We start from the raw sequence: 27,697 nt of genomic DNA, 5'->3' as shown, positions 1-27,697 counted from the left end.
GCGGGGGAGATGGATTTGAGTCTGATAGCCAGGCTCTGCCTGACATCTGCAGTCAGGGAAGGAGTCTGCGGGGATGAGTGATGCTACTACCTCCCTCCTCTTGCCTTTTGCTGTGTGTACCCTGCGCCCCTAGCCTTCCCTGCTGATGGCTGCTTGAGCCCATCCTGCCCTGGCCTTGGCTGCACTGCTTGTACCCTGCCAGGACGCCGCTGCCAGCCCTCGGCAAAGTGCGGCGGCACAGGGGTGGGAGCGGGAGCCAGCCCCCTGCCCCACGGCCGGCAGGAGAGGGGCCGCAGGGGCCATGACCCAAGCCCTGGCCTCTCTGCGGATGGCTCCCTGCCTTGATGTGCACTCGCACCCCTCGTGCCGGCGCTGGCATGTGCGTGCGTGCCGGCCCCGTCGCTGCTGCACTAACCCTAATGCTTGCTGACTGCGGTTTTTGTCTGTACGCAGGGGGAGTACGATAAGGGGGTGCATCTCTCAGAGCCGCGGCCGCGGGGCTCTTAGTTGGACACCTCTTAGGCAGTGGACCTCACCTTGTGTTATTACCTTCTGCTCCATCCGCCGCCTCGTCCTGGACGCACCGCGGGGACTCGCGGGCCCTCGACTGCGGGCAGGGGCTCACCGGATGGCCCGGGCAGGCGTAACCGAGGCGGGGTGGGGGGAGCGGCGGGGGAGCGCCAGGCACGCCCCCAGCCGGGCCAGGGCGGCCGTACGATGCTGTCTTGTCTCTTGCTCCATCCGTTTGTCCCTGTCTGCGTGTCCTGCTGCTCCTTGGTGCCCAGGGAAGGGGAGCAGGGAGCTGAACCCTCGCGGCTGTAGGGGAGGGGTTGCGGCAGCTCGGTGGCAGCTCTGCAGTGGTCACCTTGGAGTATGGGGACAGGAGAGCCCAGGGACCCCCGCGGGGGAGCACCCTGCGCCGACCGCAGTGGGGGGGGAGAGCATTGGCCCCTTCGGCTTTGTGGCGGCCACCCAGGCACCGCCCCGGCCACCGTGAGACATCCCTCGCAGCCGCAGGGCTCGGGGTGCATGCGGAGCAGCCCGGGCTCCGGGGCCTGGCGGGGGGCGGGCTGCGAGGCCGTGACCCTTTTTTTTTTTTTTTTTGTAGCTCTAATAAACTCTGTTTGGTAAAGCGCTGTGTGGTGTGTTCCTGGCACGGACACCTCCCTCGCCCCGGCCCCCTCCCCAGCTCAGCTCTGCTTTACACATCTCCCCCCCTCTCCCAACCTTCCCTGCTGCACTCCCTGCCCACTGCACCGGGCCCCCTCCCCGCATGTCCCCCCCTACCCCGCACGTTGTCCCCCTCCATCCCCGCCACCTCTCATGGTTGCTCTTCAGTTGCTGAGACGCGTCTCTCTTTCTTTCTCTCTCTCCCCCCTCCCTGGGCAGCTCGCCCCGAGTGCCAGTCCCTGGCCATCGTGGTTCCCCTGCAGGACTTGGTGGTCGGGGCGGGGGAGCTGGCACTCTTTGAGTGCATGGTGGCTGGCCCGCCAGACATGGACGTGGACTGGCTGTCGCGGGGCCGGCTGCTCCAGCCCGCCCTGCTCAAATGCAAGATGCATTTTGACGGGCGCAAGTGCAAGCTGCTGCTCACCTCCGTGCACGAGGACGACAGCGGGATCTACACCTGCAAGCTCAGCACTGCCAAAGGTAAGCGGAGGTCACGCAGCTCCCGAGGGGTTGTTGCTCGGGGCTTGGCCTTAAGGGGGTGCTGGAAGTGGGCAGTCCACTCCGCTCCTGGGTTCGGGGCTCTGGTCCCCCTGGGATGTAGCTGTGATTGCTGGTCGTGGGGGCCAAGGGGTGCAGGAATTGCTGCCCTAGGAGCTGGGGAGCTCTCAGCTCTGGGAAACCTGGTCTGTATCAGTCCTTCTGCAGCATCCTGAGTCCTGCCCCATCTGGCTCCTCTGCCACCATGCATGCAACTTCCAGAAACATGGGGAGATGAGTTTGCACTAAGGCTGCAGTGGCTGGATGGAGCCCTGGAGCCCAGCTGTCTCTGTCCCCTGTCTCCAGAGCCCCCGGGCACACAGCTCCAGTACCAGCCTGTCTCTGCTGGCCTGGGAAGTGGCAGGGGCAATGGGTTCAGGGCTGCCCACCCTTTCCCAGCAAGCCATCACTGGTGGCTGCTGAGGAAGAGCAGCAGGACCTGGCCTCTGGCTCCAAGACCCCCTGTGCCTATGCATGCTGCCGACAGCATCTGTCCCCTGCAGCAGGGCAGGGACAAGGGCCCCTTTCCTATTCCTCAGCTGGCCTGGGCAGCCTCTCGGCAGTGACCCAGGCTGCAGTGGGTGCATTCTCAGCACCCTGCAGCTGGCGCCAGTGCATTCCTCCATGGAGAAGGCAGTATGCCTGCAGGGATTTGAGGGCAGCAGCAGTTTTGGGTGCAGGGAGGTGAGGCTGTGCTTGAACATGGTATCACCCCTGCCCAAGGTGGGCAACAACACCATCATTTCAAAGCAGTCCGTGCTGCAAACCCCCTCACCTGGAACATCCAGTCTGTGCCCATCCCTGCATTGCCCCTGGGTGCTGCATGTGCTGGCACTGCCTGCTTCAGCATCACCCCGCTGTCCCCACTGGGCTAGGCCAGCTGTGACCTCCTGCCTTATGGGGAGCAGAGGGCATCCTCCCACCCCACCTTGCTGCTGGCATCTGCACTCCTGTGTGGGTGGGAAAGAGGCATCCTGCTGCCAGCAGAGCCCCAGCCCTGCACACGGGGACTTTGCAAACACTTGTACCGCCTCTGCCCCGTGTGGGGACAGAGCCTGCTACCCAGCACACCTGTGATCAGCCCCCACGCTGGCTGCTGGGGCTGCAGCAGGGGGGTCTCAGCTGCCTCCTGCCCTGCACACAAGCATGCTGTGTGGGGCTCACCCCTGCCCACTCTCCTTGTAGATGAGCTGACCTGCAGCGCCCGGCTGACGGTACAGCCCTCTGTGCAGCCACTCTTCACCCGCAAGCTGGAGGATGTAGACGTGGTAGAAGGGCGGACAGCACGGTTTGACTGCATGATCAGTGGGACTCCCACCCCGACAGTCACCTGGACTCATTTTGGTAACTGCCAAGTCCAGAGAGCTTGGCTAGTGCCCTGCAGCGAGACCTCTCTGCTCTCCTTGGGGACTGCACCCAAGGGCTGGGGCTGGGAGAGCTGCTGGTGCTGATGCTGATGCTGGTGTGTGTCTCCATGCAGGCCAGCCAGTGCAGGAAGGGGAGAATGTGCGGATTCAGCGGGATGGAGGGCTGCATTCGCTGGTCATCGTGCATGTGGGCAGTGAGGATGAAGGGCAGTATGTGGTAACTGCCACAAATGCCCATGGCCATGTGGAGTGTTCTGCTGAGCTCTACGTGGAGGAGCCACGGCCATCTGCTGCCTCCCAGATGTAAGAGTTAGAGGTGTCTGGAATCTGGATCCCCTCTGCTTGCTCACCCCTGGGATTTGGGAAACAACTGGCATGTGCAAAGCCTGGGGTCAGGGCTGGGCTGAGGACACTGTGCTCCTGCCACTAGCGTTTGTCGGCTCTTGCAGCTCCAAGTTGGAGAAGATGCCATCAATCCCAGAGGAGCCAGAGCAGGTGGAGATGGAGACGGAGTGCTTCACCATGCCTGATTTTCTGAAGCCGCTGCACAACTTGGATGTGGTGGAGTCCAAAGAGGCTGTACTGGAGTGCCAGGTGGCTGGGCTGCCTTACCCCTCCATCACCTGGTTCCACAATGGCTCCCGCATCGACAGCACTGATGACCGCAAGATGATGCAGTGTAAGGCTCCTTACTGCGCTTCCCACCTCCTTGGGATACCTCCAACCAGAGTGGAAGAAGGGGAACACCCTGAGAGAAGGCATCACTCCCCCCAGACCTTCATGCCACGTGAGGCAGGGAGGGGAGCTCCACACTGCTTGGCTGTCAGAGTCTTACCAGCATCTCCTGTCCCCCCCAGATAAGGATATCCATCGCCTGGTGTTCACATCCGTCAGCCACGCGCATGCAGGTGTCTATAAAAGCGTCATTGCCAACAAAGTGGGGAAGGCCACATGCTACGCGCACCTCTATGTCACTGGTGAGCAGCAGCGGCACCACCAGAGATGTGCGGCCACCCACTGCCACCCTGCCAGGCTGTGCCCCAGGGCTGGGGTCAGTGGCCCTGTAGCGAGGTCTTAGGGTGGTAGGATCACAGGACCTTGCAGGGTCAGGATCCATCCCTGGTCCCATGTGGGACTTGCTGGCATCACTGGCCCCACAGGGGCTGCAAGGCTGAGCCCCTCCTGGGGAACCAGTGCAGATTGCTGGCCCCATCCGTCCCCTCCAGCCCTCTCCCTGAGGAGCTGTGGCAGTGGCCATACTCATATCCCTGCCTGTCCCCCGCCACAGATGTGGTGCCAACCCCTCCGGATGGTCCCCCCAATGTGGCCTTGGTGACCGGCAGAGCCATCACGCTGACCTGGAACAAGCCCAAGTGGCTGGACACTGCCATAGGTAAGGGGGCTGGGAACAGGCAAGGGGTGGGCAGTGCCATGGTGGGCTGCATGGGCCAGCCCAATGCTGGGGCCTCTGCAATGACCCTCTTCCCCTGCAGACCCCAAGTCAGTGACCTACACGGTGCAAATGCAAGTGCTGGGCACGACACAGTGGCTGGTGCTGGTGGCCAGTGTGCAAGGCACCACCTACACGGTGCATGGGCTGACCAAGGGTGCCCAGTACCTCTTCCGTGTCATCACTGCCACCCCCAAGACCAACAGCAAGCCGTCCCCACCTGTAGGGCCTGTGCAGCTCCTGGACCGGGGTGAGAGGGGCAGGGGGGGAGGGAATGGGTGGCTGGGGTGGAGGGTTCTCTGTCCACAGTGGGGTGGTGAGCTTGCCCTGGGCTGGGTGATGTGGGGTCCAGAGGAGGTGGTGATGATGTGTGTGGCAGGTCCCTACCTGGAGGAAGCCCCCGTCATCCTGGACAAGCCAGATGTGGTGTACGTGGTGGAGGGCCAGACAGCCTCCATCACCATCACCATCAACCACGTGGAGGCCACTGTCACCTGGAAGAGGTAGGACATGGCACTGCACATGTTGTCTGCCCCATGCCCAGCATCACCCCATGGAATGCACAGAGGGGTTCCTGCATCAGCTTCCTGTGCAGCCTGTGATGGGTGGGGGTCATTCCCTGGGGCTGGGCTGGACCTGCACCCAAGGGTGATGTCCAGAGCTAAGCAGAACTGCATGGGGGGGAGGATGGGGTGTCGGGGTGGTGCTGTCTGTGTGGTGCTAAGGGTCAAGAGCCATTCAAGGGGCAGAGTCAGCAATGGGAGCTAAGCTGTTCGTGGGGCTGCAGGGTGGGAGCAGGGGCTGTCTGTGGATCAGAAGGTGGCCATGGGGCTGTGGGGTGTGATCTATGGATGGGGCAGGGGGTCTGGGACTGCCTGTGGGGCTGTAATGGGGCAGCTGCTGTGCCCGTAGGGGTGGGCAGGTGCTGGGGGAGCTGGAGGGCATGTGCGAGGTGACGATGCCAGACGACGACCAGCACTGCCTGCGGCTGCTGTGTGTGGGCCAAGGGGCTGCAGGGCCACTGACCTGCGAGGTGAGCAACCGCCATGGCACTGCCCGCTGCACCCTACGCCTCTGCCTCGCAGGTAGGTGCCCTGCACCACGGGCGGCATTGCCTTTTGGTGCTCCACAAGGTCGAGGGTGATGCTGCCCTATGGTGCCCCATGCCCATGTGCCATGTTCATAGCATGGTGCTGCTCCTCAGTGCTCCATATTCGTATGCCGTGGAGTATGCTGCTCTGTAGGGTCGCAATGGGGCTGAAAACCCATAAACCATGCATGCATTCATACTGCTGGCTGGTATCCTGTACCCATATCTGACTTGGGTAGAAGTGTCCCATGTGACCCATGACTGTATGCATGAGGTGGCACTTCTGCAGGGTGTCCCATACCTGTGTATAATGGGGTAGCAATGCCACCTGGTGCCCTACAGCCAAGAGCCATAGGGGATACCTCCACAGTGCCCCACAGAGGTGTCATGGGTGGCACTGCCCCACCTGTACCCCACACCCATATATAATGAGAGATGCAGTACCACAAGTGTCCCCTGCCAATGTGCCATGAGTGGCACTACCCCATGGTGCCTCACACCAATGGGGGAGCTGCTCCATGGTGCTGCAGGCGCATGCCATTGCTGGCCTGCCCCATAGTGTTCCACTCCCATGTGCTTTGGGGTGGCATTGCCCCACAGAGTTCCATGCCACTATAGGCTGCTACTTCCTTACAGTGCCCCTTGCAGTGCCTTATGCCCCCTGCCAGCGGCAGGGGGGTGGCACTGCACTGTGGTGCCACATGCCCCATCTTTTGGCAGAGGCACCCCGCTTTGAGTCCATCATGGAGGACATCGATGCCCAGGAAGGGGAGACACCGCGCTTTGCCGTGGTGGTGGAGGGGAAACCACTGCCAGACATCATGTGGTACAAGGTGGGCTGGAACTCCCCCCATGCCCTTCCTGACCTACAGACCACCCAGACTGACACCCTCCGCTGCCTCACCTTGGGCTACTGTGTCGGGGTTTGGGGTTGTGTTCATCCCACGTGACGCAGGATGCGGCCCATGTCCCATCCATGGGGAAAGGGTGGTGGGGAAGCGACAGGACCCTCCTGATGCCCCTGCCACTCCCAGGATGGGGAGCTGCTGGAGGAGAGCAGCCACCTGAGCTTCGTGTACGAGGACAACGAGTGCTCCCTGGTGGTGCTGGGCGCTGCCGAGCCTGACAGCGGCGTCTACACCTGCACAGCCAAGAACCTGGCTGGGGAGGTGTCTTGCAAGGCGGAGCTGGTGGTGCGGGCAGGTACGGCTGGCCGGCCCCCACCCAGGGTTGGAAAGCCTGGCTGCCCGGCTTGCTCCCCACCAGCGCCTTTCTTTCCTGCAGCCCAGCCCGCTGCAGATGCCAGCATGGAGGACGAGGCGCTGCACAAGGCCCGACGCCTGACTGACTACTATGATGTGCATGAGGAGATCGGGAGGTACAGGGCCGCTGGCACAGTGGGCACAGGGCAGTGCAGGGACCGGGGTGCTGGAGCCAAGCTGGCCCTGGGGTCTGAGCTCCATGGTACATCAAATCCTGCTATACTGGGGCAGCTCTTCATGTCAATGGGTGCTCTGGTACCAGCTACCGGTGGGAAGTCAGTGTGGCTGGAGCAAAACCAGGCCTGGATAGTCCTGGAGAGCTGCTGGAGCTGTAGGCAGCTCCCTTCAGAGCAGGCACCTGCAGAAAGGGAAAGAGGGGTCTTCTGCTTATCTGCCCTTGCCCCCATCACTGCATTTTAGGGGGGCCTTCTCCTACCTGCGAAGGGTGACAGAGAAGAGCAGCCATCTGGACTTTGCCGCCAAGTTTGTCCCTGGGAGGACCAAGGCCAAGCAGTCAGCACGGCGGGAGCTGCACATCCTCTCACAGCTGGATCACGAGCGCATCGTCTTCTTTCATGATGCCTTCGAGAAGAAGAGCGCTGTCATCATGGTCATGGAGCTGTATCCTCTGGGTGCTGCTCTGGGAACATGTGGCACAGGGGATGAGGGGAGGCTTTTGGTGGAAGCTGGTGGGCAAAGCCAGTGCAGAGGAGCTGGGTGCTGGGAGGGTGCAGGGCACAGCAGGGCAATGAGTTTCTGTGCTCCTTGACTGAGGGCCAGTTGTGCTGAGGAGGAGCTGCTGGACAGGATGGTGAGGAAGCCCTCAGTGTGTGAGTCTGAGGTGGGTGAACCCTCTGGGGCCAAAGTGATAGGAGAAGGAGGGAGCCTGGGGATACTGGGGCTTGTCCCAACCGAGGGACATGGAATGCTCATTATATCAGGCTGCAAAGGGGGCTGCACAAGGCCAGTGTGGGGCTGACCCACGCTCAGAGGGTGGACACCCTCTCCATTCCTTCTCTTGCAGGTCCGGTCCTACATGCGGCAGATCCTGGAGGGGCTCTGCTACCTGCACCAGCACATGGTCCTGCACCTGGACATCAAAGTGAGTGCAGGGCTCTCCAGCCCCCTCCAGCCCTGTGCCCTCAGGGACTGGCTCCTGCTGCGCTGCAAGGGGCTCAGGCCTGCTGATGGAGAATATCCCTTCCCTGGGGGGACCCCCTGCCTCCTGCCAAGGTCCTCTCTGCCCTGCACTGTCCTATAGCCAGAAAACCTCCTGATGGCGGATTCGAGCAGCGAGCAGGTCCGGATCTGTGACTTTGGCAATGCGCAGGAGCTAACACCCAAGGAGCCACAGTACTGCAAATACGGCACCCCTGAGTTCGTGGGCCCTGAGATCGTCAACCAGAGCCCTGTCTCCAGTGTCACTGATGTCTGGTAAGGGTGGCACCAGGGTGGACAACAGGCTCCCCACTGCCCTGAAACCGAATGCCCCGGAGGGTTTGTGCTGTGCTGTAACCATGCTCTTCTCTCCGCAGGCCCGTGGGGGTCATCGCCTACCTCTGGTAAGTGCCTGGTGGGCCACCACGGGAGAGATACCTTTCCACCCCCTTGCTGGTTGCACTGCTGGGGCTGCAGCCATGCACACTTCTCCTTGCAGACTCTGCCTCCTATCCCTTGTTCCTGCCTCTGCCCTCCACATGGCACCAGGGCTGGGGTTCACGTTCCATCCTCAGTCCTCCATACTTGCCATGCTGTTCCCTGTGTCCTCATGGCCTAAAGACAGTGTCCTCTCCTTGGCAGCCTAACGGGGATCTCCCCCTTCGTGGGGGAGAATGATAAGACAACACTGATGAACATCCGCAACTACAACGTGGCCTTTGAGGAGAGGATGTTTCAGGGGCTCACCCGGGAAGCAAAGGGATTTGTCATCAAAGTGCTGGTCAATGACAGGCTGTGAGTAATGCAGGGTCCCAGGGCCTGGCCCCTCTAGGACCCCTGTGCATCAGGGGGCCTGAGGGCAGGCTGGCTGCACAGCCCTTGATGGCATGCAGCCTGGGCAGCCAGACCCTGCTGCTCTTCCCCTGGCTGGCCAAAGCCCTCCATCAAGGTGAGTCCTCACCCAGTGGTGTCGGTCCACAGGAGGCCCAATGCGGAGCAGACCCTGGAGCATCCCTGGTTCAAGGTGAGCCTGGGCAGGCAGGGACCCAGCGAGGTTCCCCAGGGCCTGCTGCAGGCTCTGTGGGACACCGCTGTCCCCTCGCCCCACAGACGCTGGCCAAGGGGAAGGTCATCAGCACCGATCACCTGAAGCTCTTCCTCTCACGCAGGAAATGGCAGGTGAAGGAGGAGCAAGGGAGGGAGGGGTCAGGCAGGGCTGTGTGCTGGGCAGGAAGGGGTGATGTGCACTGGGTAAGATGATGCCATGCCACCTGCCTGGGCCTGATCCAGCTCTCTCCACTGCAGCGCTCGCAGATCAGCTACAAGTGCAACATGGTGCTGCGGCCTATCCCGGAGCTGCTGGAGGACACGTCCAACCACCTCTCCATCGCTGTGCCCCGGCACCTCAAAGAGTCACCAGCACTGTCATCCTCCTCAGACTCGGATGACCTGGATGAGCTGCCCTTCATCCCCATGCCACACCAGGTGGAGTTCTCTGGCTCCCGCATGTCGCTCAATGAGATCCCCACGGACGATGAGGCCATCGGGACATCTGAGGGGACATGGCAGGAGGGGGTCGTGCCGGGGGACATCTCTGCAATGGAGTGGCAGAGCCAGGGCACGGGGAAGCCTGCAGTGGGCCTGGGGAAGCGACCAAGGGGCACTGTGCCACGGCGGCCAAGCGCAGAAGCGGAGGCACCTGGCTCCTCTGACGAAGAAGCCCCCGAAGCCCAGAAGCGGCCAGAGTACCCCCGCAAAGCCATGAGGAAGGGCTCCAGCCTGGAGTCCCCGGGGAGCACCCGGCGGGGAGAGCTGAAGAGGGGCGGCTCGGCTGACAGCGCCCTGCTGCCGGGGACCACGGAGAGGGCCGAGGCAGGCCGGGAGCCGCGCCGGCCCCTGGCCAAGGCGGCCTCCATGGAGCTGCCGCGGCGAAAGGGGACCTTTGGGGAGGACGATCATGCCCAGCGCCTGGAGCTGATGCGCCAGCGGCTGCTGCGGAGCGGCCCCGGGGACGGCAAGGTCAGCGGCCTGCGGGGCCCCCTCCTGGAGAGCCTGGGGGTCGGCCCTGGCAAGAAGGTCCCGAGGCCGACCCGGTTGGAGCCGCCGGCACCAGCGGTGCCACGGCTGGTGCGGGCAGCGTCCAGCGAGGCCACCTCGCCGCGCCTCCTCCTCACTGAGCGCCGGCTGCAGAAGAGCAGCTCCTTCAGCCACGGGGATGCCGAGCCTGTCGTCCGGCACCGCCGCTCCGGCGCACCCCTGGAGATCCCGGTGGCACACCTGGAGGCCCAGCGGCTCAAGGAGTCCCCCTCGCTCTCAGCTCTCTCTGATGCCCGGCCCTCAGTGCCACTGGATGCCCCTGGCCCACCAACACCTGCTGCAGTAGAGGTGGCCGTCCCCCAGGCCCCCACTGCCAAGGCTGCCTTGGGGAGGAGGCAGATCCCTGAGGAGCGCAGCCAGCCCGGGACCAGTGCCACTGCCACCACCACAGGGAAGAAGCCTATGGCTAGGGGTCAAGAGCAGAAGACACCCACCAAGGGTGCTGGAGCCAGCGGGGAGGGAGCTGCCAGGACAGGAACACCCTCTCCATCACTGCCCGCGGCCCCAGGCACCCAAGGCCCCCAAACATCTTCCTACGCCAAGGTCATGCAAGCTATGGGAGCCACACAAGGTAGGGAGCCAGCCACAGAGCAAGCCTCCCAGCCCCCTCTGGCCACCCCTACTGAACACTCCGTGCCAACACCAGCACCAGCACCAGAATCAGGGAGGGAGGTGAAGCCTTCTGGCTCCTCCAGCTCCCTGCTCATCCAGGACATCGACTCGGAGGAGGTCTTTGAGGCCAAGTTCAAGCGGGGCCGGGAGTCATCGCTCAGCAGGGGGCTGAAGCTCCTCACCCGCTCCCGGTCTGAGGACCGGCACCTGGCTGGCCCCCCAGATGATGGCATCTACCGCCCCATGCCAGCCGGCGTGCCCCTGGAGATGCGCAGGGACCGGCCCTCTGGGCTGGTGGCCAAGTCCAAGTCGGTGCAGGACCTGCACGAGGTGGAGAAGGATAGGGGCTTCATCCGGAGGATGTCTGTCCTCCTCAAGCGGACCCCACCTGCAGAGAGGAAGAAGAGCAGAGGGGAGGATGGAGGCAGCGAGACCCCATTCAGCAGGCGCCGCTTGTCCTGGAACCTGGCCTTGGGCAGCTCCAAGGAGCGGAGGGACTCAGAGAGCGTCAAGTCAGAGCCAGGGGGTGGTGGGGAGAGTGAGTCACCGGTGGTGGCCGTGCGGAGGAAGATCAGTGCCACAGTGGAGCGGGTCTCCGCGCGGCTGCGCAGTGTGTCGGATGAGCGGCAGGAGGGCGAGGGGCCCCCTGAGCTCCGCCGCACAAGCTCTGATGGGGAAAGCCTGCGGCCGGGCCCTGCCCCAGCACCTGCACCCTCCTCTGAGTCCCTGCGCTCGGAAGGCAGCACCAGCTCTGCCAAAGGTGAGTGGCAAGGAGGATGTCGCAATGGCACCCCATAGCCCAGCCATTCCGGCCACAGCTGCCGCAGTTTGGCCACTCTCTCAGGACCCTGGGTGCTCACAGGTGGGGGTGAGAGCCAGAAGCGGTCCCGCTGGGAGCGCTGGGGCCTCTCACGGAGCAAGGAGAAGGTGTCCTCACAGCCCAGCATCCCCTCCAGCCTGCTGCGGGAGGAGGGACCTGCCGCTGGCCGGCTGCACGTGCCCAGCGACTCTGGTAGGTGCAGCCCCAGGATGGGTGGCAGGTGCGCATTGCTGCCCCGGCCTGACCCCCTTCTGCTTTCCAGATTTCCCACCCATTTTCCACATCAAGCTGAAGGACCAGGTGCTGCTGGAGGGTGAGGCGCTGACCCTCTGCTGCCTGCCAGCAGGCAGCCCTACCCCCAGGATCCTCTGGATGAAAGGTGAGGGGCTGCCTGTGCTGCCTCAGTGGGTGGGTGCCGGTCAGACACTCCAGCATCCCTCTCCTTTGCTTCTCCTCCACAGACAAGAGGTCCTTGCAGCCAGACAACATGCTGAACGTCGTCTCCTGCAAGGATGGCAGGCAGATGCTCACCATCGCCAAAGTCTCCAGGAAGGATGCAGGGCTGTATGAGTGTGCAGCTGCCAACACCCTGGGCACAGCCATCAGTTCCTGCACCCTGGCTGTGGCACGTAAGGAGGAGGGAGGGACCTCTGGAACAGAGGTACTGGCCCATGGGGAGAGGGCATATGCTGAGCGTGCACCCTGGGGGCTGGGGAATGGTCAGAGCAGGTCACGAACTCCGCTCTTCATGTCTGCAAGTGACTGGGACTGTTGAGCTGGGACAGGCTGGTTTTGCGCACCTCTGAGCTCACGTGTTGCGCTGACCTTGCACTGCAGCAGCTCTGCCCTGCCCCTGGCCGGGTACCCAGCCCACCCTGTGTATCCCCTTGCAGGGCTCCCTGGGCGGCCGGGCACCCCGGAGATCCCCCAGAAATACAAGAACACTGTGCTGGTGCTGTGGAAGCCTGCAGAGAGCAAAGCCCCCTGCACCTACACACTGGAGCGCAGGCTGGATGGTACGTGGGGCTGTCTCCCATCCCCTTGGAAGCTGCAGCTGGAAAATGGGCTCACATCAGTACACCAAGCCAGGACAAAAGTGCCCAATGTCCTTTCTGTTCCCTGGGTATTGGTGGGGCCCTGGGGCAGGAGTGGGGGGGGCAGGGGGGCTGCCCCTGGTCTATCCTCAGCTCACCGTGCCCCTGTGCCCACAGGAGAGCACGAGTGGAAGATCATCAGCACTGGCATCATCGACTGCTACTTCAATGTGACAGAGCTGCCCCCCGGGAGAACCGCCAGGTTCCGAGTGGCCTGTGTCAACAAGGCTGGGCAGGGGCCCTACAGCACCCTATCAGCGAAGGTGCACCTTGAGGCAGAAGGTGAGCAAGCCCCTTCCAGCAACTTGTGAGGCTGCCATGGGGGTGGCTGTGGGGCTGCAGCCTCTGAGGTGCTCTGGGGGTCCTTGAGTCCTGGGGGATCTTCCCCCTAGGGCTTTGGGGAACAAGGCACCACTTGCACCCCGCTCCTGGCTTATGCCCAACTGGCTCATTCCTCCCTTTGCTCCCCACAGACGCCCAAGCTGCCCCAGCTAAGGACATTGCTGTCCCCATCCCCGAGAAGGTGGCTTCCAGCAGATCGACCCAGACACCCATGGGGCAGCTGGAGCTGCCAGCTGTGCGGCCCCCTCCCACCACACCGCCCCGCAAGCACAAGGGAGCGGTGCAGAAGGCAGATGGGGCAGAGCAGGAGGGTGCCCCCCCAGTGGTCCTCCAGCCCCCTGCACCCCGTGAAGAGGGGCCACAGCCAGACCCTGAGCTCCCACCCAACATCACTGTCTGTGTGCCCCCTGAGCTGATGTTCACCCCCCCTCGGACTGTCACCTCACCCCACACAGAGACCCCCACCCAGGGCTCCCCCACACCCCCCACGGACACATCCCCAACACCCAAGGCTCCATCTCCTTCAAAGTTATCTCCCACTTCCCCGGTGTCGACCACCCCCAGCTCAGCCCCCACCGTGTCTCCCACCCCCAATGCTGTGCCCACACGGAAGATGCCCCCCTACATGGTCACCTCCTTTGTCTCCATGCCCCCCACATCACCCCCTACGCAGGAGACCACCCCCACCCCCCCATCCTCCAAGGAGCCTCCAGCCTCCAAGGAGCCTCCAGCTGAGGGTGGGGTCCCAGGGGCAAAAGACAGCACTGTGTTGCGGCAGGGTGTCCCCCAGAAGCCATACACGTTCTTGGACGAGAAGGCGAGGTGAGGAGCAGTGGGATGGGATGCTCTGCCAGGGGTGTCCCCCCCACCAGCACCTTTCACCAGGGATGCTGAGTGCCACCCTGTGCCACAGGGGCCGTTTCGGTGTGATCCGGCTGTGCAAGGAGAATGCCACGGGCAAGCTCTTCATGGCCAAGATTGTGCCCTATGAGGCAGAGCGGAAGCAGAGCGTGCTGCAGGAGTACGAGATCCTTAAGGCACTGCACCACGAGCGCATCATGGCCCTGCACGAGGCATACATCACTCCCCGCTACCTTGTGCTCATCTGTGAGAACTGTGCTGGCAAGGAGATCCTCTACAGTATCGTGGACAGGTATGGGTGGGTGCAGGGCCATGGGGGATGGGTGCCAGCACGGGGCTGATGCCACTTGCCATCCCCACCCCAGGTTTCGCTACTCAGAGGATGATGTGGTGAGCTACGTGCTACAGCTGCTGCAGGGCCTCGAGTACCTGCACAGCCGCCGCATCGTGCACCTCGACATCAAGCCAGACAACATCCTCATCTCAGGCATGAATTCGCTCAAAATCATCGATTTTGGCAGTGCCCAGACCTACAACCCCCTCGTGCTACGGCAGCTGGGGCGGCGTGTTGGCACCCTGGAGTACATGTGTGAGTGGGGCACCGGGTGTGGTGCATGGGGAGAGGGATCGGGCAGATATGGGCATGCTGGTGCCCAAGTGTGCCTGTGCACTAGGGTGCTTGGGAATGGGGAGGAGCTGAGGTATCCTTGGGGGAGCATGAGCTTGTTGCGGTGCTGGGGATGTCTGCTGAGGGTTTCTGAGGGTTGCTGGGCTTGGTGGGAGAGTTTGTGTGCTGGGGGTCAGCTGGGGAATCCTTGCAGGTGCTAGGCTCTGTCAGGGTGTTAGGGTGTGAGGGAGGGGTGCAGGGGGGTGCAGTGGTGGGGTGCTGTGGATGCTATGGGTTCTGTGGATACTGGGGATGCTGTGGGTGCTGGAGATACTGTGAGTGCTCTGGGTGCTGAGGATACTGTGGGTTCTGGAGGTGCTGCAGGTGCTGGGGCTGGACCCCTTGGTGCATATGACAGAACTGCTCTTCTACCTGCAGCGCCAGAGGTGGTGAAGGGAGATCCAGTGGGCTCTGCAGCAGATGTCTGGGGCGTTGGTGTCCTCACCTACATCATGTAAGAGAAGGGGCTCGGGGGGGGGGGGGGGGGGGGGGGGGGCGGATGAGTACCCTGAGGTGTCATCAGCCCTGCACAGGGCTCAGTGCCACAGGGAACACCTGGATGATAGTGGGCTGGGGGATGCTATAGCCCTGCAGACCTTTCCCAGCTAGACATGGGGATTGAGATGACCTGGACAGTTGTGGCTGTCCCAAACCAGGGATGGGGGGCAGGTGCCCTCCCACCACTGCCCCCATCTTGTACCATCCCCTCCATCCTGACAGGCTCAGTGGGCGGTCACCGTTCTTTGAATTGGACCCCATTGAGACAGAGAACCGCATCCTGGCGGGGCGCTTTGATGCCTTCAAGCTGTACCCCAACGTCTCACAGAGTGCTGCCCTCTTCATCCGCAAGGTCCTTGCTGTCCACCCCTGGTAAGTGCCTGGCCCAGCCAGGGAGGACTTGGGCCTCTGGATGGTGCCTGCAACTGGGCCAGGTGGGCAGCTCCCTGCTCCCAGATGGAGCATCATCAATGTCCATCTAGGGTTCATCTGTGCTTCTGGGTGAGGGCTGTGGTCTCCTGAGCCCAGGGCCCTGGGATCCACCCCTGCTCCTGGAGAGGGCTGGGACCCCCTGGGTCTTGCAGGGCAGGGTGGTGGCTGGGTTTCGGGGGTGCACTGGCAGCAGGCACCCTGCTACCCGTGACACTGAGCTGCCCCTGCCCCAGGAGCCGTCCCACGGTGAAGGACTGCTTTGTCAACACGTGGCTCCAGGATGCCTACCTGATGAAGCTGCGCCGCCAGACCCTGACCTTCACCACCAACCGCCTCAAGGAGTTCCTGGTGGAGCACCAGCGGCGCCGCAGTGAAGCTGTCACCAAGCACAAGGTCTTACTCCGCTCCTACCAGGGCGGCCAGCCACCGGGGCCACAGTAGCTAGAGCCTCGGCCACGGCCGTGAGGGGCCGAGGAGCCAGAGTAACATTCCAGGGGCCATGGGACAGGGCGGCTGAGGAGGAGCCAGGACGTGCTGGGATGAGCCCATGGACCTCACGCTGCCACCAAGGATGGTGGTGGCCAGCATAATTTTGATGGTGCCGAGTGAAAGGGGAAGTGCTGCCCCAGCCAGCCCGGCAGTGGGGTCTGGCAGAGGGCGGGCGGCGGGAAGCCTTGGTGTGAGGAACAGAGAATGTTGCAGAGGGTTGGAAGAAGGAGATGAGGACAGGAAGGGAAGGGAAGCCCCAGGCAGGAGCAGGAGAGACGCCAGCATGCCAGCCAGCCCTGGCCACACGGGTCCTGCCAGCCGTGTGCCTTAAGCCGCAGTCTGCAGCTGCCCCTGGCCACGGTGTGGGGGTCCCTGTGCTCCCCCCGGTTTGCACGCCAGTGCCCAAGGACTGAGGCTGCTCCAGTGGTTCCTGCAGCGAGGGGCCTGCTCACACCTGCTGCCCTGGATCTCACCAGCCGGCACAGCCCCACTCCTCATGGCTGGGAGCTGGGGCTGCCAGACCCCGCCTTCCACTCCTCCCAGCCCCGGTCCTGGAAGCGGGTTTGTGGCCCCAGGACCGACGCCGGTGCCTTCCCTGGGGCTGTCGGTTGCACCCTGTATTGGGGCAGGGTGGCTGGTTGGCACCCCTCTTTGCAGGGGGACACCACGTGCCATGCACACCCCCTGCGCCTTCTCAGGCCCAGGCTGCTCGTGCTCTGCGTGCCTGGCTCTGGCCCTTGCCCTATGCCCCACCACCAGCCCACCCCCCCAGGCCTCCTCACACATCTCCACCACCAACCCTCACCCCAAACCCCGGTGCCATTGCACAGCCCCGTGCCCCTTCCCCGGCTGGCAGCAGGATGCTCTGGGGTGCCCTGGGCTGGGGACAGGGCAGCGGCTGGGCACCCACCTTCCAGATGCTGCTGTAGCAATAGGGCTTTATTTATTGACTTCCGGGAGAAGGCGCCTGCGCAGCCGGTCACGTCTCCGTGCCTCACTTGGGGGGGGGGCGCGAGCAGAGCACTCTCGGGAGGACCCTATACCAAAATCCAGGGACGTACAGCCAGGAGGTCATCCAAGTGGCGCCCGGCAGAGTGGGAGGCCGCTCATGGAGTGAAAATACCGGGTGCAGGAGCGCACGGCGGCGGCACCGGGGCGGTCTCAGGCCGGGACTCAGCCGGTGCAGGCGAGCGGTACCCGGCTATAAATACACGCTGCCCATATGAGGCCGGGCGGCCGCGGTGGCTGCTCCGGTTACAGACCGGCTGGGTCCCGTATCCCGTGTCCTCCTCCACCGGTCCCCACTTCCGCCTTCGGGGGGCCCGCCCCGGTTCTCTCGCCACTGGAGCGCCCCCTGGCGGCCCGGCTCCGGCAAGCACGGCCCGCGGCGCGGTGACGTAGCGAGGGGGAGAGAGCCCGGCGCGCTGACGTCTGGGCAGCCACGTGTGCGGAAGCGGGCGGGCGTGATGCCGCTGAAGGCGGTGATCCTCATCGGGGGCCCGCAGAAAGGTGAGTGCGCGGGGCCCGCGGGGTCCCCCGCCGCCGCCGGGCTCTGCCGAACCCGCTGTGCTCCGCAGGGACCCGGTTCCGGCCGCTGTCCTTCGAGGTGCCCAAGCCGCTCTTCCCGGTGGCCGGCGTGCCCATGGTGCAGCACCACATTGAGGCCTGCGCCAAGGTACGGCGGGGATGGGGGCTGAGGGGAATGGGGGACCGGGGGCACCCGTCCCGCCCGTTACCTCTGCCCTCCCCAGGTGCCCGGCATGAAGGAGATCCTGCTGATGGGCTTTTACCAGCCCCACGAGGCCCTCAGCCGCTTTCTGGTGTCGGCACAGCAGGAGTTCAAGATCCCCATCAGGTGGGCAGGAGCCCTTGCACCCCCGGGATACCCGTGGCAGCACACCTGCCTCCCCAGGCTGGCAAATGCCAGCCAGCACCCAGGCACTGGACAGGTGGGCCCTGTCCCCCCACAGATGGGCATAACTACCACTCTGATGTTAGCTCTGCCAAATTTTCTTGCCCTGGCTGGTTCTTGCTGCAAGGATGCCTCCCCAGCCCAGTTCCAAGCCATCTTCCCCTCCTTTGGTCTCCTTCCCCTGTGCCAGCATCCACATGAGCCCCATCACTGCATAGCAAGATTATATCCCTCCAGCCCCTGACAGCCCTTCCCTGTCCTGCTGCTGGTTTGTGCCACCAGACACCCGCTTCCATAAGCCCTTGCTTTTCCCTGCTTGGCTCGCAGGTATCTCCAGGAGTATGCGGCGCTGGGCACGGGTGGTGGCATCTATCACTTCCGAGACCAGATCCTGTCAGGTGGTGCTGAGGCCTTCTTTGTCCTCAACGCAGACGTGTGCTCAGAGTTCCCCTTGCAGGAGATGCTGGAGTTCCGGCAGCAGCATGGGGACGTGCACAGCTTTGTCATTCTGGGTACCACAGTGAGTGGCAGTGCTGGGGAGCAGTGGAGCTTTGCCATTGGCTTGTCTAGGAGCCAGCGGCTCCTGTGGTGGATGGGTGCCTGGGTGAGCTGTGGGTCTCATCTGCTCTGCATGCCTGCTACTCCGCCACTGCTAACATGTCCTCACTCTGCAGGCCAACAGGACGCAGGCACTGAATTATGGCTGTATCGTGGCAAATGCAGACACTCAGGAGGTACTGGAGAGCCCTGGGCAGCAGGTGCTGCACTGCCTGCATAGGCATGTTCCCAGTGTGCACAGAGGAGTGACACCAGGGACGAGGGCTGCACCCTGGGACTCGCGTCTCTTCCCCCATCTGCAGGTCCAGCACTATGTGGAGAAGCCCAGCACGTTTGTCAGTGAGATCATTAACTGCGGCATCTACCTGTTCACACCTGCTGTCTTCCAGCACATTGGCGAGGTCTTCCAGAGAAACCAGCAAGACCTAGTGTTGTGAGTGCCTCTCTGTGCCCCATGTCCCTCCCACCCCACTGCTTCCCAGGGCTGCAGCAGCACACTCATCCTCCATTCTTTCTCTATCTTCTCTTCTCCTCTGCCATCACTCACTTGTTTCCTGGTCCTGCACCAGCTATCCTTACCGTGGGTAAGTCTCCCTCTGTGTCTGCACCGGCTGCTTTCAGGGCTGGATTGTCCCTGGCAGTACCACATGCTTTCCTCCCTCCTCCAGCCTGCTCTGCAAAGCTGCTTTTGCCTCTGCTCCCCTCCTGGCTAGCTTGAGACTCCCCCTTTCCCTCCCTTGCGTCCCACCCCATCCTCATTCAGCTCTGGACAAGGGGCAGAGCAAGCCTTTCACCTGGGAATGCTCTGCTCCCCCATCCAGCTCCTTGCACCAGCCAGATTGTCACCTGACTTCTCTGCCACCACCCAAGCAACAATCCAGCTGAGCAGGGCTCTGGAGCGGGGGCAGGATCCGTTGCTCAAACACCTGCCTGGGCTGGGTGGGGGCTCTTGCACCATCAACATCTGGCTCAGAGCTTATTTTAGCTGTCAGAGCCTGGTCCCTCTGCTGCTCTAGAGCTCAGTGGGGCTGGACAAGCCTAGCCTGATGGCTGGGGCTGTCCGCACCTCTGGGGAGAAGTACATGGCTAGGTAGGAGGCTAGGATCAGCGAAGCTCTTGAATTTGGGGAGGGTACCTGTTGGGGTCCCTGGCTGAGGCTATGACTGGGTGGGTGTCTAACAGGCCTCTTGCTTGCAGAGAGGAGAGCTCCAATGGCTGGCAGCGTTCAGAAGTGATCCGGCTAGAGCAGGACGTGTTCACAGCACTGGCTGGGAGGGGCAAGCTGTATGTCTACAAAACTGATGGCTTCTGGAGCCAGATCAAGTCAGCTGGGTAAGGGCTGTGGCTAGAGGTGGTGCAGCAGGAGCATCAAGTGATCTGTTTCAGGGATGGGAGAGGAGGGCGACCAGGCAGGGAACTGGGGGTGGGTGCAAGTGCTGAATTTGGACACTCCCCTGTTGTGATTAGTGCTGGAGAGGCAATAACAATCTTATGTTTTCCCTACCCCAGCTCTGCTATTTATGCCAGCCGCCTTTACCTGAACCAGTACAGCAAAAGCCACCCAGAGAGGCTGGCCCAGAACAAACCTGGAGGCCCTATCATCCGAGGTATCTGACATCCTCCGCCACCTTGGGGGCTGCCTGGGGAGGCAGTGGGACCCATGGGCAGGACCTCCCCTGATCTGAGAGGTGGGTAATCCTGCCTCCCTGATGCAGCTGCCTTGTGTTGCAGGGAACGTGTACATCCACCCAACGGCCTCCATCGACAGCACTGCAGTGGTGAGTGCAGGTCTGGGGGGCCCTGTGGCAGGGCAGTGCTCAGGGATGCTGAGGGCTCCATTGTCCTCAACCTCATTACCTCCCTCTGTCCTCACAGCTGGGCCCCAATGTCTCCATTGGGGAGGGGGTGACAGTGGGAGCTGGTGTGCGCGTGCGAGAATCCATAGTCCTGCATGGTGCCTCACTCCATGTAAGTAGGGATTGCCTGAGGGTGCAGGTGTCAATTCCCCTCCCCTTGCAGGGAGGCAGCAGCACCCTTCATCCTCCTCCCCTGTGACCCAGGACCACACCTGTGTCCTCAATACCATCGTGGGCTGGGACAGCACCATTGGGCGCTGGGCACGGGTTGAAGGAACGCCCAGTGACCCCAACCCAAACGATCCCTATGCCAAGATCGACAGTGAGACCCTTTTCCGGGACGGGCGCCTCACACCATCCATCACCATCCTGGGTATGTCCCACCTGCACCCAGCCCCACATAGTGAGGCTTCCCTCTGGCTAACCCCTCACGCTCTATCTGCAGGCTGCAGTGTCACCATCCCTGCTGAGGTTGTTATTCTTAACTCCATCGTCCTTCCTCACAAGGAGCTGAGCCGCAGCTACAAAAACCAGATTATCCTGTGAGTCAGTGGCTTGCTGGGGGGGGGCAGTGCCAGCCCCCCACCCCCTGTCTCCCCCACAGCAAGAGCCTGTGCTGAGGCTTCACCTCCTGGGAGGTTCCCAGCACCCCCAGCGGGGTAGGTACAGGCCAGGAGACCTACAAGTGCCTGACTCCTACTCCAGTCAGACATTAAAGCTGGTGACCATCAACCTTGCATGCTGCTTCTCTTGCAGCCCAGGGACCAGCAGGGTGAAGGCTTCAGGGACAGCACGTAGCCTACGCACCAGGCTGTGTACCTATGCAGGGAGCCCTGGGCTAAGGCTGGTGAGGAATCGCTGCCTGCAGTGTCTTGGGTCCTAACTTTGGGTGTTTCTCCACCAAAGGGTACTACCAGCACTGTCTTGACACTCCTCATCCTACATCAATTGCTCTCTGCAAGTCCCTGGAAGGACTTTGCCCATCTCTGAGGCTGGGGAGCTTTCAGTCTTCCTGTCCTGTATACGCAGCTCAGCGGGCTGGAGCCAGGTGTAAGGATCCTGATTTCAGCAATGTGATTGCAACAGCCTGAGCTGGGGTCCTGCCTACTTCTGGGAAAACAAGAGCAGCACTAGGCTTGTCCTAAGGGCACTGGCACAGGAGGAGGGCTGGGTTGGCAGGCTGCTGGCCCTGGAGGGAGCTGCAAAAGCACCCCTTCCCCAGCACCACTTCCACCCCCAAGGGCTCATGATGAGCTGAGAGAGCTGCCAGCCCTGCCCGCTCCCATCAAACTGAGAGGTGTGCAGGTTCAGGGTGATGGTAGCAGGCACCTGCCACCTTGGTGGGCCAACAGTCTCCTCTGCTCCAGTATGGTTACAGCCTGTGGGCCTTGCTGCATGACTCCCCTTGCACCAGCCACAGGGCAGCAGAGCAATCAACTTACATATATGTGCAGAGATCTACTGTCTTGCTGTCTCAACAAACCAGCCTTTCTTGAAGGCACAGTCTGTCAATGGTAACCAGCACTGCCCTTTATACACCTCCCCATCTTTGGCTCTGGTTTTGGAGCTCTGTGCTAAAGCCCTTTACTTCACGGAGTGCCCCCATCACACCTCTTGCCTTCAGCAAGGTACTGCAGTAGAGATTCTCATCCATCCCGTACCACCCCAGCTTGACAGATTTGCAGTAAATCCTTGCTCCCAGCTCTGTGCCTTCCTGTGCCAGTTCTCCTGTGGTCCTGGGCGGAGATTAGCTGTTCCCTGGCTTTAAGCACATTAAATTCGTTCAGTTTTGTCTCTGCCTTGAATGTGCTAATTTTCTTGCCCATTGGTGAACAACAGTGGGCTGTAGGAAACTGAGCCAAAGTACTTGCTTTCAGGATTGTACATGAGTTTTCCATATCCTACATCAGGCCTGGCTTTTAGAGCAAAGGTTTGCCCAAGGCAACTCTCAGCCCTGTTGTGTAATGCTCCTTTTGCCCAAGTGCCCCTTGCAGGGGCTGTCCCTTTGTGCAGTTGTCTGGGGAACAAGCCCTACCTGGGTCCTTGCTCTACTACAGCCTCATCCAGCTTCCACCTCTTGGAGGGAGAGAGCTGCATCCGAGCCCTGCCTGAGCTTTGCAGCTCCAGTGGTGGAGGGGAGGAAGGAGTTAAAGGGGCCTCAGCTGAGGTGCCAGGAAGTCTGGAAACACTTTAAGGTTGGCCTGCCCTGAGCAGCAGCAGCTCTGATTACTTGAGGCTAAGATCTGGGGCCTCCCATATCCTGAGCTCCAGGGCAGGGAGAGGAGGCTCTGCCAGCCCTCCTCACCCAACAAAAGCAGGGATCGGGGGGAGCACTGCTCCCCTTTGCTGTCAGTACGGCTCTCTGCTGTCCAGCCTGGCTCCATCATGCCAGTGGCCCCCAAAACCCTGGCACCAGCAGGGAGGGGTAAACAGCAACTGGAGCCAGGCTTGTTTTGTTGCAAACATTTAATACAAATCATACCCAAAATTTCCCACCACTACAGGTAGGCAGAGCCAGCCATGTTCTCCCCTTCCCACACAGGGAAGCAGGGGCTGCCTGGTCCCGCAGGCTTCACGCCTCCAGTGCCAGCTCCATGCCCCTGGGAGCCTCTGCTGCAGGAGGCTACACGGGAGAAAAGAACTTGCCCACCTTATCTGGGGCCGGCCGTTGCCTGCGTGGGGAGAAATGAGTCAGTGGTGCACAGCAAGCCCTGCACCCCTGCTCCCCAGACACCCATCCCCATAGCACTCACAAGGGCTGAGCTCCCATGCCCACACAGCTCCGCAGGCTGCTGGGGAAGCAGCCGGAGCCCGGGGGGCTCAGCTGGTCTGGCTTGGGCTCCAGGGAGGTGACGGGGTGGAAGAATGGCGCTGCAGGACAAAAGAAGGGGTGGTTATTGCACCTCAGCCCAGATGCAGGCACCCAGCACCCTTCAGCAGCAGCCACAGGGCAGGGAGGGGGCTGCATCTCACCGTATTCACCCCTTGAAGCTGATGTTGGCACCAAGTTCTCCTGCTCTGTCCCCACAAAGCCTGTCCAGAAGTCGGGTGGCAGCGAGAGGAGCCGGGCCACCACCTGGGTAGAGAGGAATGGAGGATGAGGATAGTGGCAACACCTGGGGTACACCCCACACTTCAGGGCCCCTCTCACCTTGCACTGCCGCGGTGCATCCTCCAGTATGGCAAGTGGTGTGGGGCTGGCCGAGCTGTGTCCCACCAGTGTAGGGCCAAACACCCGGGAAAGATTGAGCACATCCATCTTGCACTCGGGGCTGCGTGACACTCTGTGAGAGGGGACAGAGGTGGGACAGACAGAGCTGCCTGACCAAGGGGCCCCTCAGCCCAGCTTCCCTACTTGAGCGTGGATGCAGGGATAGATCCCATGGCAGGATGAGCCACTCACCTGAGCAGATGCAGCATGAGGAAGGCCAGGGTGTCCCTGTTGGCACGGGGCAGCTTGCTCACCACATGGCGCAGAGCTGTGCTACAGGCAGCATCATCTGGGATGTCTGTGGTAGCACCATGGCGCAGTGTTAGCAGAGGAACAGCTCTTTTCCCCCCATCTCAGGACCCCTGCTTACCTGCAGCCTGCAGGAAGTCAGGGTGGAGGCTGAAGGTGACTAGCGGCTCCTTGAGTCCCCGTAGAAAGTCCTTGAGCACCCCGCACACCACGTGGATGTCAGCCACGCTGCTGAGAGCGGGCAGCATGCCCCCAGCTCGCAGCAGCTTCTGCTTCCACTCCCGCACCAGCTGCTCTGTGCCTGGCACACGGTACAGCCCTGTCTGGGGTGCAGGGAGAGGGGCTCAGCCATGTGGGGACCACAACATCACCCCCGCCACCGCACTGGGCCCTACCTCCATCAGGCCTCGTGTCTCCACCTCGGTCACACACTGTACCACCAGCGCTGGCACCAGGGGCGGCGTGGTGGGGGCAAAATCTGCCACCACACCCTGGAGAGGACAACATTGACCTGCTCTGCATCGGCCACCCAGCAACAGCCAGGACAGGCAGAGCCCCGGTATCAACCACGTGGCAGCCCCACAGGGACAGGGCAGCCCCCAGCACTGCTGTACCCCCCTCACCTCACGGGGCCAAGCATGGTGGCGAGGCCGGGGCACACAAGGGCTGGGGCACTGCTCCTGGCACTTGGGGTGCAGCAGCAGCTGGCACTGGTGGCACTTGATGGCAGCCTTCCCAAAGCGCATGCGGGAGCCGCACACACCGCATGTCTCAGGGCGGATCACCTGGAGAGGGGGATCAGGGTCAGGGCAGATAACCCAGTACCACTCCTTCATCCCCCCAAACCAGCCCCCACTGCCTCCATCCAGCCCATGTGCAGGCAGAGGTGGGGTGGAGGAAAACTGCTCCCACTGCCTGGCTCCTTTCTCCATAGCAGCCAAGAGAAGGGAGGGAGGCTGGGACACACACCATTTTGGAAGTGAACTGGTGCTGGAGGGGTGGAAGGCCTGGTGGAGGTGAGAGGAAGGGGGCTGGTGCTGGCTGCCCTGTGGAGCTGCTCTCTGTGTGGCTCTCTTGCACTGCAGCATGGCAGCCCGGATCCTCACTGGTGCCCCACACCGTGATTGGTTCTGCAGAGAGAGAATGCAGTGGAGGAGACCCTGAAGATCAAACTGCCCCAACTACCAGCTGAGATGTGGGGAGGTGTCCCACCTCCCAAGGAATCCCTGCAGATCACAGCTGCCCTGGGACAGCTGCATTTGGCATGTCCAGAGGACCCCAGTACCCCCATGGTGGGGACAAGCATCCCCCAGCAGATCCCCTCCCTCCCTTGTGACAGCAGCACCCTGAGGCTGGTTCCATATCACCACCAAGTCCCCTCCTCAGCCCTTCCCATGACCTGCACGTATGGAGGCACGATGTCCCTGGCGAGACCGGCGGCGTGGCAGCAGAACTGCAGGTGGGAGGCTGCCAGCAGGGTGTGGGACCTCGGAAGCAGGGGGGACAATCGCCTGCAGAGATGAGGGTCAGTGAGAACATGCCCAGATGCAGCCCACAGTGCTCCAGCATCTCCCCATCAGCTCTGCTCCACCTGCTTCCCATCCCCACAGTCCAGCACAGCCAGGGATGCTGCCCCCACTGCGACCACAGTGAAGGGCACAGGCACCCAGAGGAGACAGCTGAGCACCTGCAGACCTGCAAGACTGAAGGTTGCAGCATTGCTTTCTGGCACCAGGGCAGCCCATATACCCCAGCCCTGCCCAGGTCACACTGGCATCCCTACTCACAGCATTGAGGGGTGCCACAGAAGAACGGCGCCGCTTCACCATCACCACAGGGCCAACCTGAGGGGCCAGGGACACACGCTGGGGACAGAGAAGACTGGGTGAAGGGAAGGCAGGCAATCTGCCCGCCCTCCACCCTCCCAGGCCAATTGGTCTGAGTCCCCAAAAAGGTTCTGATCTTCCCATGTTGCCCAGCATTGCCTGCCCCATACCAGGCACCATGGGGAACTAGGCCTCCTGCCTGGGACAGCACCAGCCCTGGGGCTGGGGGAAGCCAGGCCAGAGCTGCAATGCAGAGGTGTGAGCAGAGTGAGGTGCAGGATGCCTGCACATGAGAATGAATTATTGAGGAGCTCAGCTGGGCCACAGTGGAAGGTAATGGAGTTTCTATTGATTGCGGGAGGTTTGCTGAGAAACCAGCAAATGCTCCCAGCCCAGCATCAATAAATTAACCCCCCTGCCAGGCTCCTTGTAGTCTCCTGTGCTGGGATGGAGAAGTATCTGGGTGCCCTAACCCCATAGGGCCCAGGGCCAGCAACTCAGCCTGGGCCGCATTGGCAGCAGGTCCCACAGGCACAGTGCAAGAGAGCAGAGCAGACCTAGGGGATCCTCACTAATAGAGGGGCACAGTCCCTACCTCAACACCAGTCCCCAGGGCTGCCACATCCTAGCATTTCCCTCCTACCTGCCTCTCCTGGGATTTGCGCTTCAGGGTCCTCACCACTGTTGTCATATCAACATCCTGAAAGGCAGAGGGAAGGCTGGGGCTGGCAGGGCTGCACAGGGCCAGAAAACCATCCAACATCCATCTGTGGCTCCAACAGCCACCTGGGGCAGCCCACCCCTAACCACGGCAATGCAAGGGGGCTGCCCCACTACAGGAGTGGGGCAAATCACCCGCTCACTGCTGGGGAGAAGCTGAACCCCAGGACTTTCAGGGGGTCATTCCTTACCACATCATCCTCAGTACGGTCATAACTGATATCTGAGTGGGACAAGAGGGACTGGCATGATTCATCCACTGCAGATGACCTACGGAGTGAGCTGGTGATCAGCCAGGCCAGGGTAACCCTCACAGTCCCCCAGCAAGCACCTATTCATACAGCCACTCCTGGGAACCCATGGCTGATGCCCCGGCAGAACCCCAGCACCCTAGAGCCCAGCAGACGGGAAGGGGAGAGGAGTATAGCCAAGCCCAGGGATGCCCGAGAGGCTGGGGTAAAGACTACTAGCCCTGCTCACCTCCTGCCCGGTGCCAGGGGGGCCCCGAGGCGCCAGTCAGCCAGGGCACTGAGAACAGAGCACTGCTCCCCGCTCAGCACTTTGTTGCCCCCCGGCTCCCCCATCAGGAACTCGATGACCAGCTGAAGTCTGCGCTCCTGCAAGCAAAAGGGGGCGCTGATGAACAGGCTGGGGTGCCTGCAGCCAGCCCCACGGGGTACCCCTGCGCCCAATCCCCCAACCTGCTTCTCCAGCTCAGCCTCTGCCCGGAACCGCTTCTTCATCTCCACTTCCACCTGGTTGCGGGCGTGCTTGAGCTTCACCTCCAGCGCTGCCCGCTCGGCCTCCACACGAGCCAGCTGCTCGCGGGCCCGACGCCCGTCCTGCTCCAGGCGGCAGCATCTCTGGCGCGTTGCCTCGAAGTGCCGAGCAATCTCGATGTAGTCTAGGGGCAACAAAACGGGGGGCCAGCCGGGATGGGGCGCCAGCCCTCAGCTTTCCCAGCCCTCACTCGCAGCAGAGCCAGAGGTCCCGAAACGTCTAAGGCCGAGAGGCTACACGCACCCACCTTCCTCTACGCTACCGCTGAGCTCCAGCAACGGCAGCACCCTCTCCAGCCGGGCAAGGAGCCGGGCCAAGAGCCACCCGCAACGCTGCAGCAGCATCCCGCCGCCCTGGGACTAGGAGAGAGACCCGCAGCCAGGCAGAACAGCCCCCGCTTCGGGGGGAATCCTCCCAGAGCTCTGACCCCCACACTCGCTGCCGGGATCCGCTGTGTGGTCGCGGGTAAAGCGCAAGCTCCGAGAGTAAGGGGCCCTCCTGGCCTGCCTATGTGGGCCGGGGGCCGGGGGCCGGGGTGGAGCCCGTGCCTGCCCCGCCTCCATCCGCCACTGGGACCCGAACCTCCGCCCCGACGGCTCCCGGTGTAGGGGTGCTTTTGCAGGAGCCCTGGGCGCGATG

General features: G+C 62.3%; 3 protein-coding genes across 5 annotated transcripts in view; 2 read left to right on the top strand and 1 right to left on the bottom strand.

The window, feature by feature from the left end:
- Nucleotides 1–16,905, top strand: part of SPEG (striated muscle enriched protein kinase) — a 38,756-nt gene extending 21,851 nt beyond the window's left edge. For 2 of the 3 annotated variants that reach the window (XM_057430112.1, XM_057430113.1), the window contains 32 exons: nt 1,390–1,650; nt 2,893–3,051; nt 3,188–3,377; nt 3,524–3,753; nt 3,932–4,051; nt 4,363–4,467; nt 4,568–4,774; nt 4,904–5,027; nt 5,437–5,609; nt 6,335–6,447; nt 6,649–6,817; nt 6,899–6,992; nt 7,297–7,497; nt 7,657–7,717; nt 7,901–7,978; nt 8,138–8,310; nt 8,412–8,438; nt 8,677–8,829; nt 9,016–9,058; nt 9,145–9,213; nt 9,340–11,503; nt 11,606–11,755; nt 11,826–11,942; nt 12,025–12,192; nt 12,457–12,579; nt 12,775–12,939; nt 13,131–13,821; nt 13,913–14,152; nt 14,226–14,449; nt 14,906–14,981; nt 15,248–15,397; nt 15,691–16,904. In XM_057430112.1, coding sequence (XP_057286095.1) covers nt 1,390–1,650; nt 2,893–3,051; nt 3,188–3,377; nt 3,524–3,753; nt 3,932–4,051; nt 4,363–4,467; nt 4,568–4,774; nt 4,904–5,027; nt 5,437–5,609; nt 6,335–6,447; nt 6,649–6,817; nt 6,899–6,992; nt 7,297–7,497; nt 7,657–7,717; nt 7,901–7,978; nt 8,138–8,310; nt 8,412–8,438; nt 8,677–8,829; nt 9,016–9,058; nt 9,145–9,213; nt 9,340–11,503; nt 11,606–11,755; nt 11,826–11,942; nt 12,025–12,192; nt 12,457–12,579; nt 12,775–12,939; nt 13,131–13,821; nt 13,913–14,152; nt 14,226–14,449; nt 14,906–14,981; nt 15,248–15,397; nt 15,691–15,898 — 7,226 coding nt within the window. In that variant the 3' untranslated portion in view covers nt 15,899–16,904. Of the gene's footprint in view, nt 1–1,389; nt 1,651–2,892; nt 3,052–3,187; nt 3,378–3,523; nt 3,754–3,931; nt 4,052–4,362; nt 4,468–4,567; nt 4,775–4,903; nt 5,028–5,436; nt 5,610–6,334; nt 6,448–6,648; nt 6,818–6,898; nt 6,993–7,296; nt 7,498–7,656; nt 7,718–7,900; nt 7,979–8,137; nt 8,311–8,411; nt 8,439–8,676; nt 8,830–9,015; nt 9,059–9,144; nt 9,214–9,339; nt 11,504–11,605; nt 11,756–11,825; nt 11,943–12,024; nt 12,193–12,456; nt 12,580–12,774; nt 12,940–13,130; nt 13,822–13,912; nt 14,153–14,225; nt 14,450–14,905; nt 14,982–15,247; nt 15,398–15,690 lie in introns of all 3 variants that reach the window. The other variant, XM_057430111.1, reaches the window with a different exon arrangement.
- Nucleotides 16,906–17,400: 495 nt separating this feature from the next.
- On the top strand, nt 17,401–22,070 carry GMPPA (GDP-mannose pyrophosphorylase A). The gene is made up of 12 exons (XM_057430232.1): nt 17,401–17,455; nt 17,524–17,621; nt 17,698–17,801; nt 18,186–18,378; nt 18,533–18,592; nt 18,719–18,849; nt 19,614–19,748; nt 19,926–20,023; nt 20,148–20,194; nt 20,292–20,384; nt 20,477–20,645; nt 20,718–22,070. The coding sequence occupies exons 1-12, from the start codon at nt 17,413–17,415 to the stop codon at nt 20,816–20,818; spliced, it is 1,272 nt and encodes a 423-aa protein (XP_057286215.1). The 5' UTR covers nt 17,401–17,412; the 3' UTR covers nt 20,819–22,070.
- A 951-nt stretch (nt 22,071–23,021) lies between these two features.
- Nucleotides 23,022–27,402, bottom strand: LOC130610382 (rac GTPase-activating protein 1-like). Its single transcript, XM_057430216.1, has 15 exons — nt 27,306–27,402; nt 26,980–27,182; nt 26,759–26,895; nt 26,470–26,548; nt 26,202–26,258; nt 25,520–25,597; nt 25,132–25,243; nt 24,702–24,862; nt 24,356–24,517; nt 24,128–24,223; nt 23,854–24,055; nt 23,676–23,781; nt 23,424–23,556; nt 23,246–23,348; nt 23,022–23,143 (listed from the first exon to the last, which is right to left on the bottom strand). The coding sequence occupies exons 1-15, from the start codon at nt 27,400–27,402 to the stop codon at nt 23,022–23,024; spliced, it is 1,848 nt and encodes a 615-aa protein (XP_057286199.1).
- Nucleotides 27,403–27,697: the final 295 nt, after the last annotated feature.

Source organism: Pezoporus wallicus, unplaced genomic scaffold (genome assembly GCF_028554395.1).
Source record: "Pezoporus wallicus isolate ANWC-B61680 ecotype Strahan unplaced genomic scaffold, APGP_CSIRO_Pwel_v1 contig_5261, whole genome shotgun sequence".
Lineage (NCBI taxonomy): Eukaryota > Metazoa > Chordata > Aves > Psittaciformes > Psittacidae > Pezoporus > Pezoporus wallicus.
Note: the sequence above shows the minus strand (reverse complement) of the source record. Positions and strands in the feature narration are given on the sequence as shown.

Coding starts and splice junctions, on each gene's coding strand:
- LOC130610382 (XM_057430216.1), bottom strand. CDS start 27,402: ATGCTGCTGCAGCGTTGCGGGTGGCTCTTGGCCCGGCTCCTTGCCCGG. Junction 25,598..26,201: donor GCAAATCCCAGGAGAGGCAG/GTAGGAGGGAAA, acceptor CTCTGTCCCCAG/CGTGTGTCCCTGGCCCCTCA. Junction 23,557..23,675: donor CTCATGCTGCATCTGCTCAG/GTGAGTGGCTCA, acceptor CCCCTCTCACAG/AGTGTCACGCAGCCCCGAGT.
- GMPPA (XM_057430232.1), top strand. CDS start 17,413: ATGCCGCTGAAGGCGGTGATCCTCATCGGGGGCCCGCAGAAAG. Junction 17,802..18,185: donor GAGTTCAAGATCCCCATCAG/GTGGGCAGGAGC, acceptor CTTGGCTCGCAG/GTATCTCCAGGAGTATGCGG. Junction 20,385..20,476: donor TGCATGGTGCCTCACTCCAT/GTAAGTAGGGAT, acceptor CCTGTGACCCAG/GACCACACCTGTGTCCTCAA.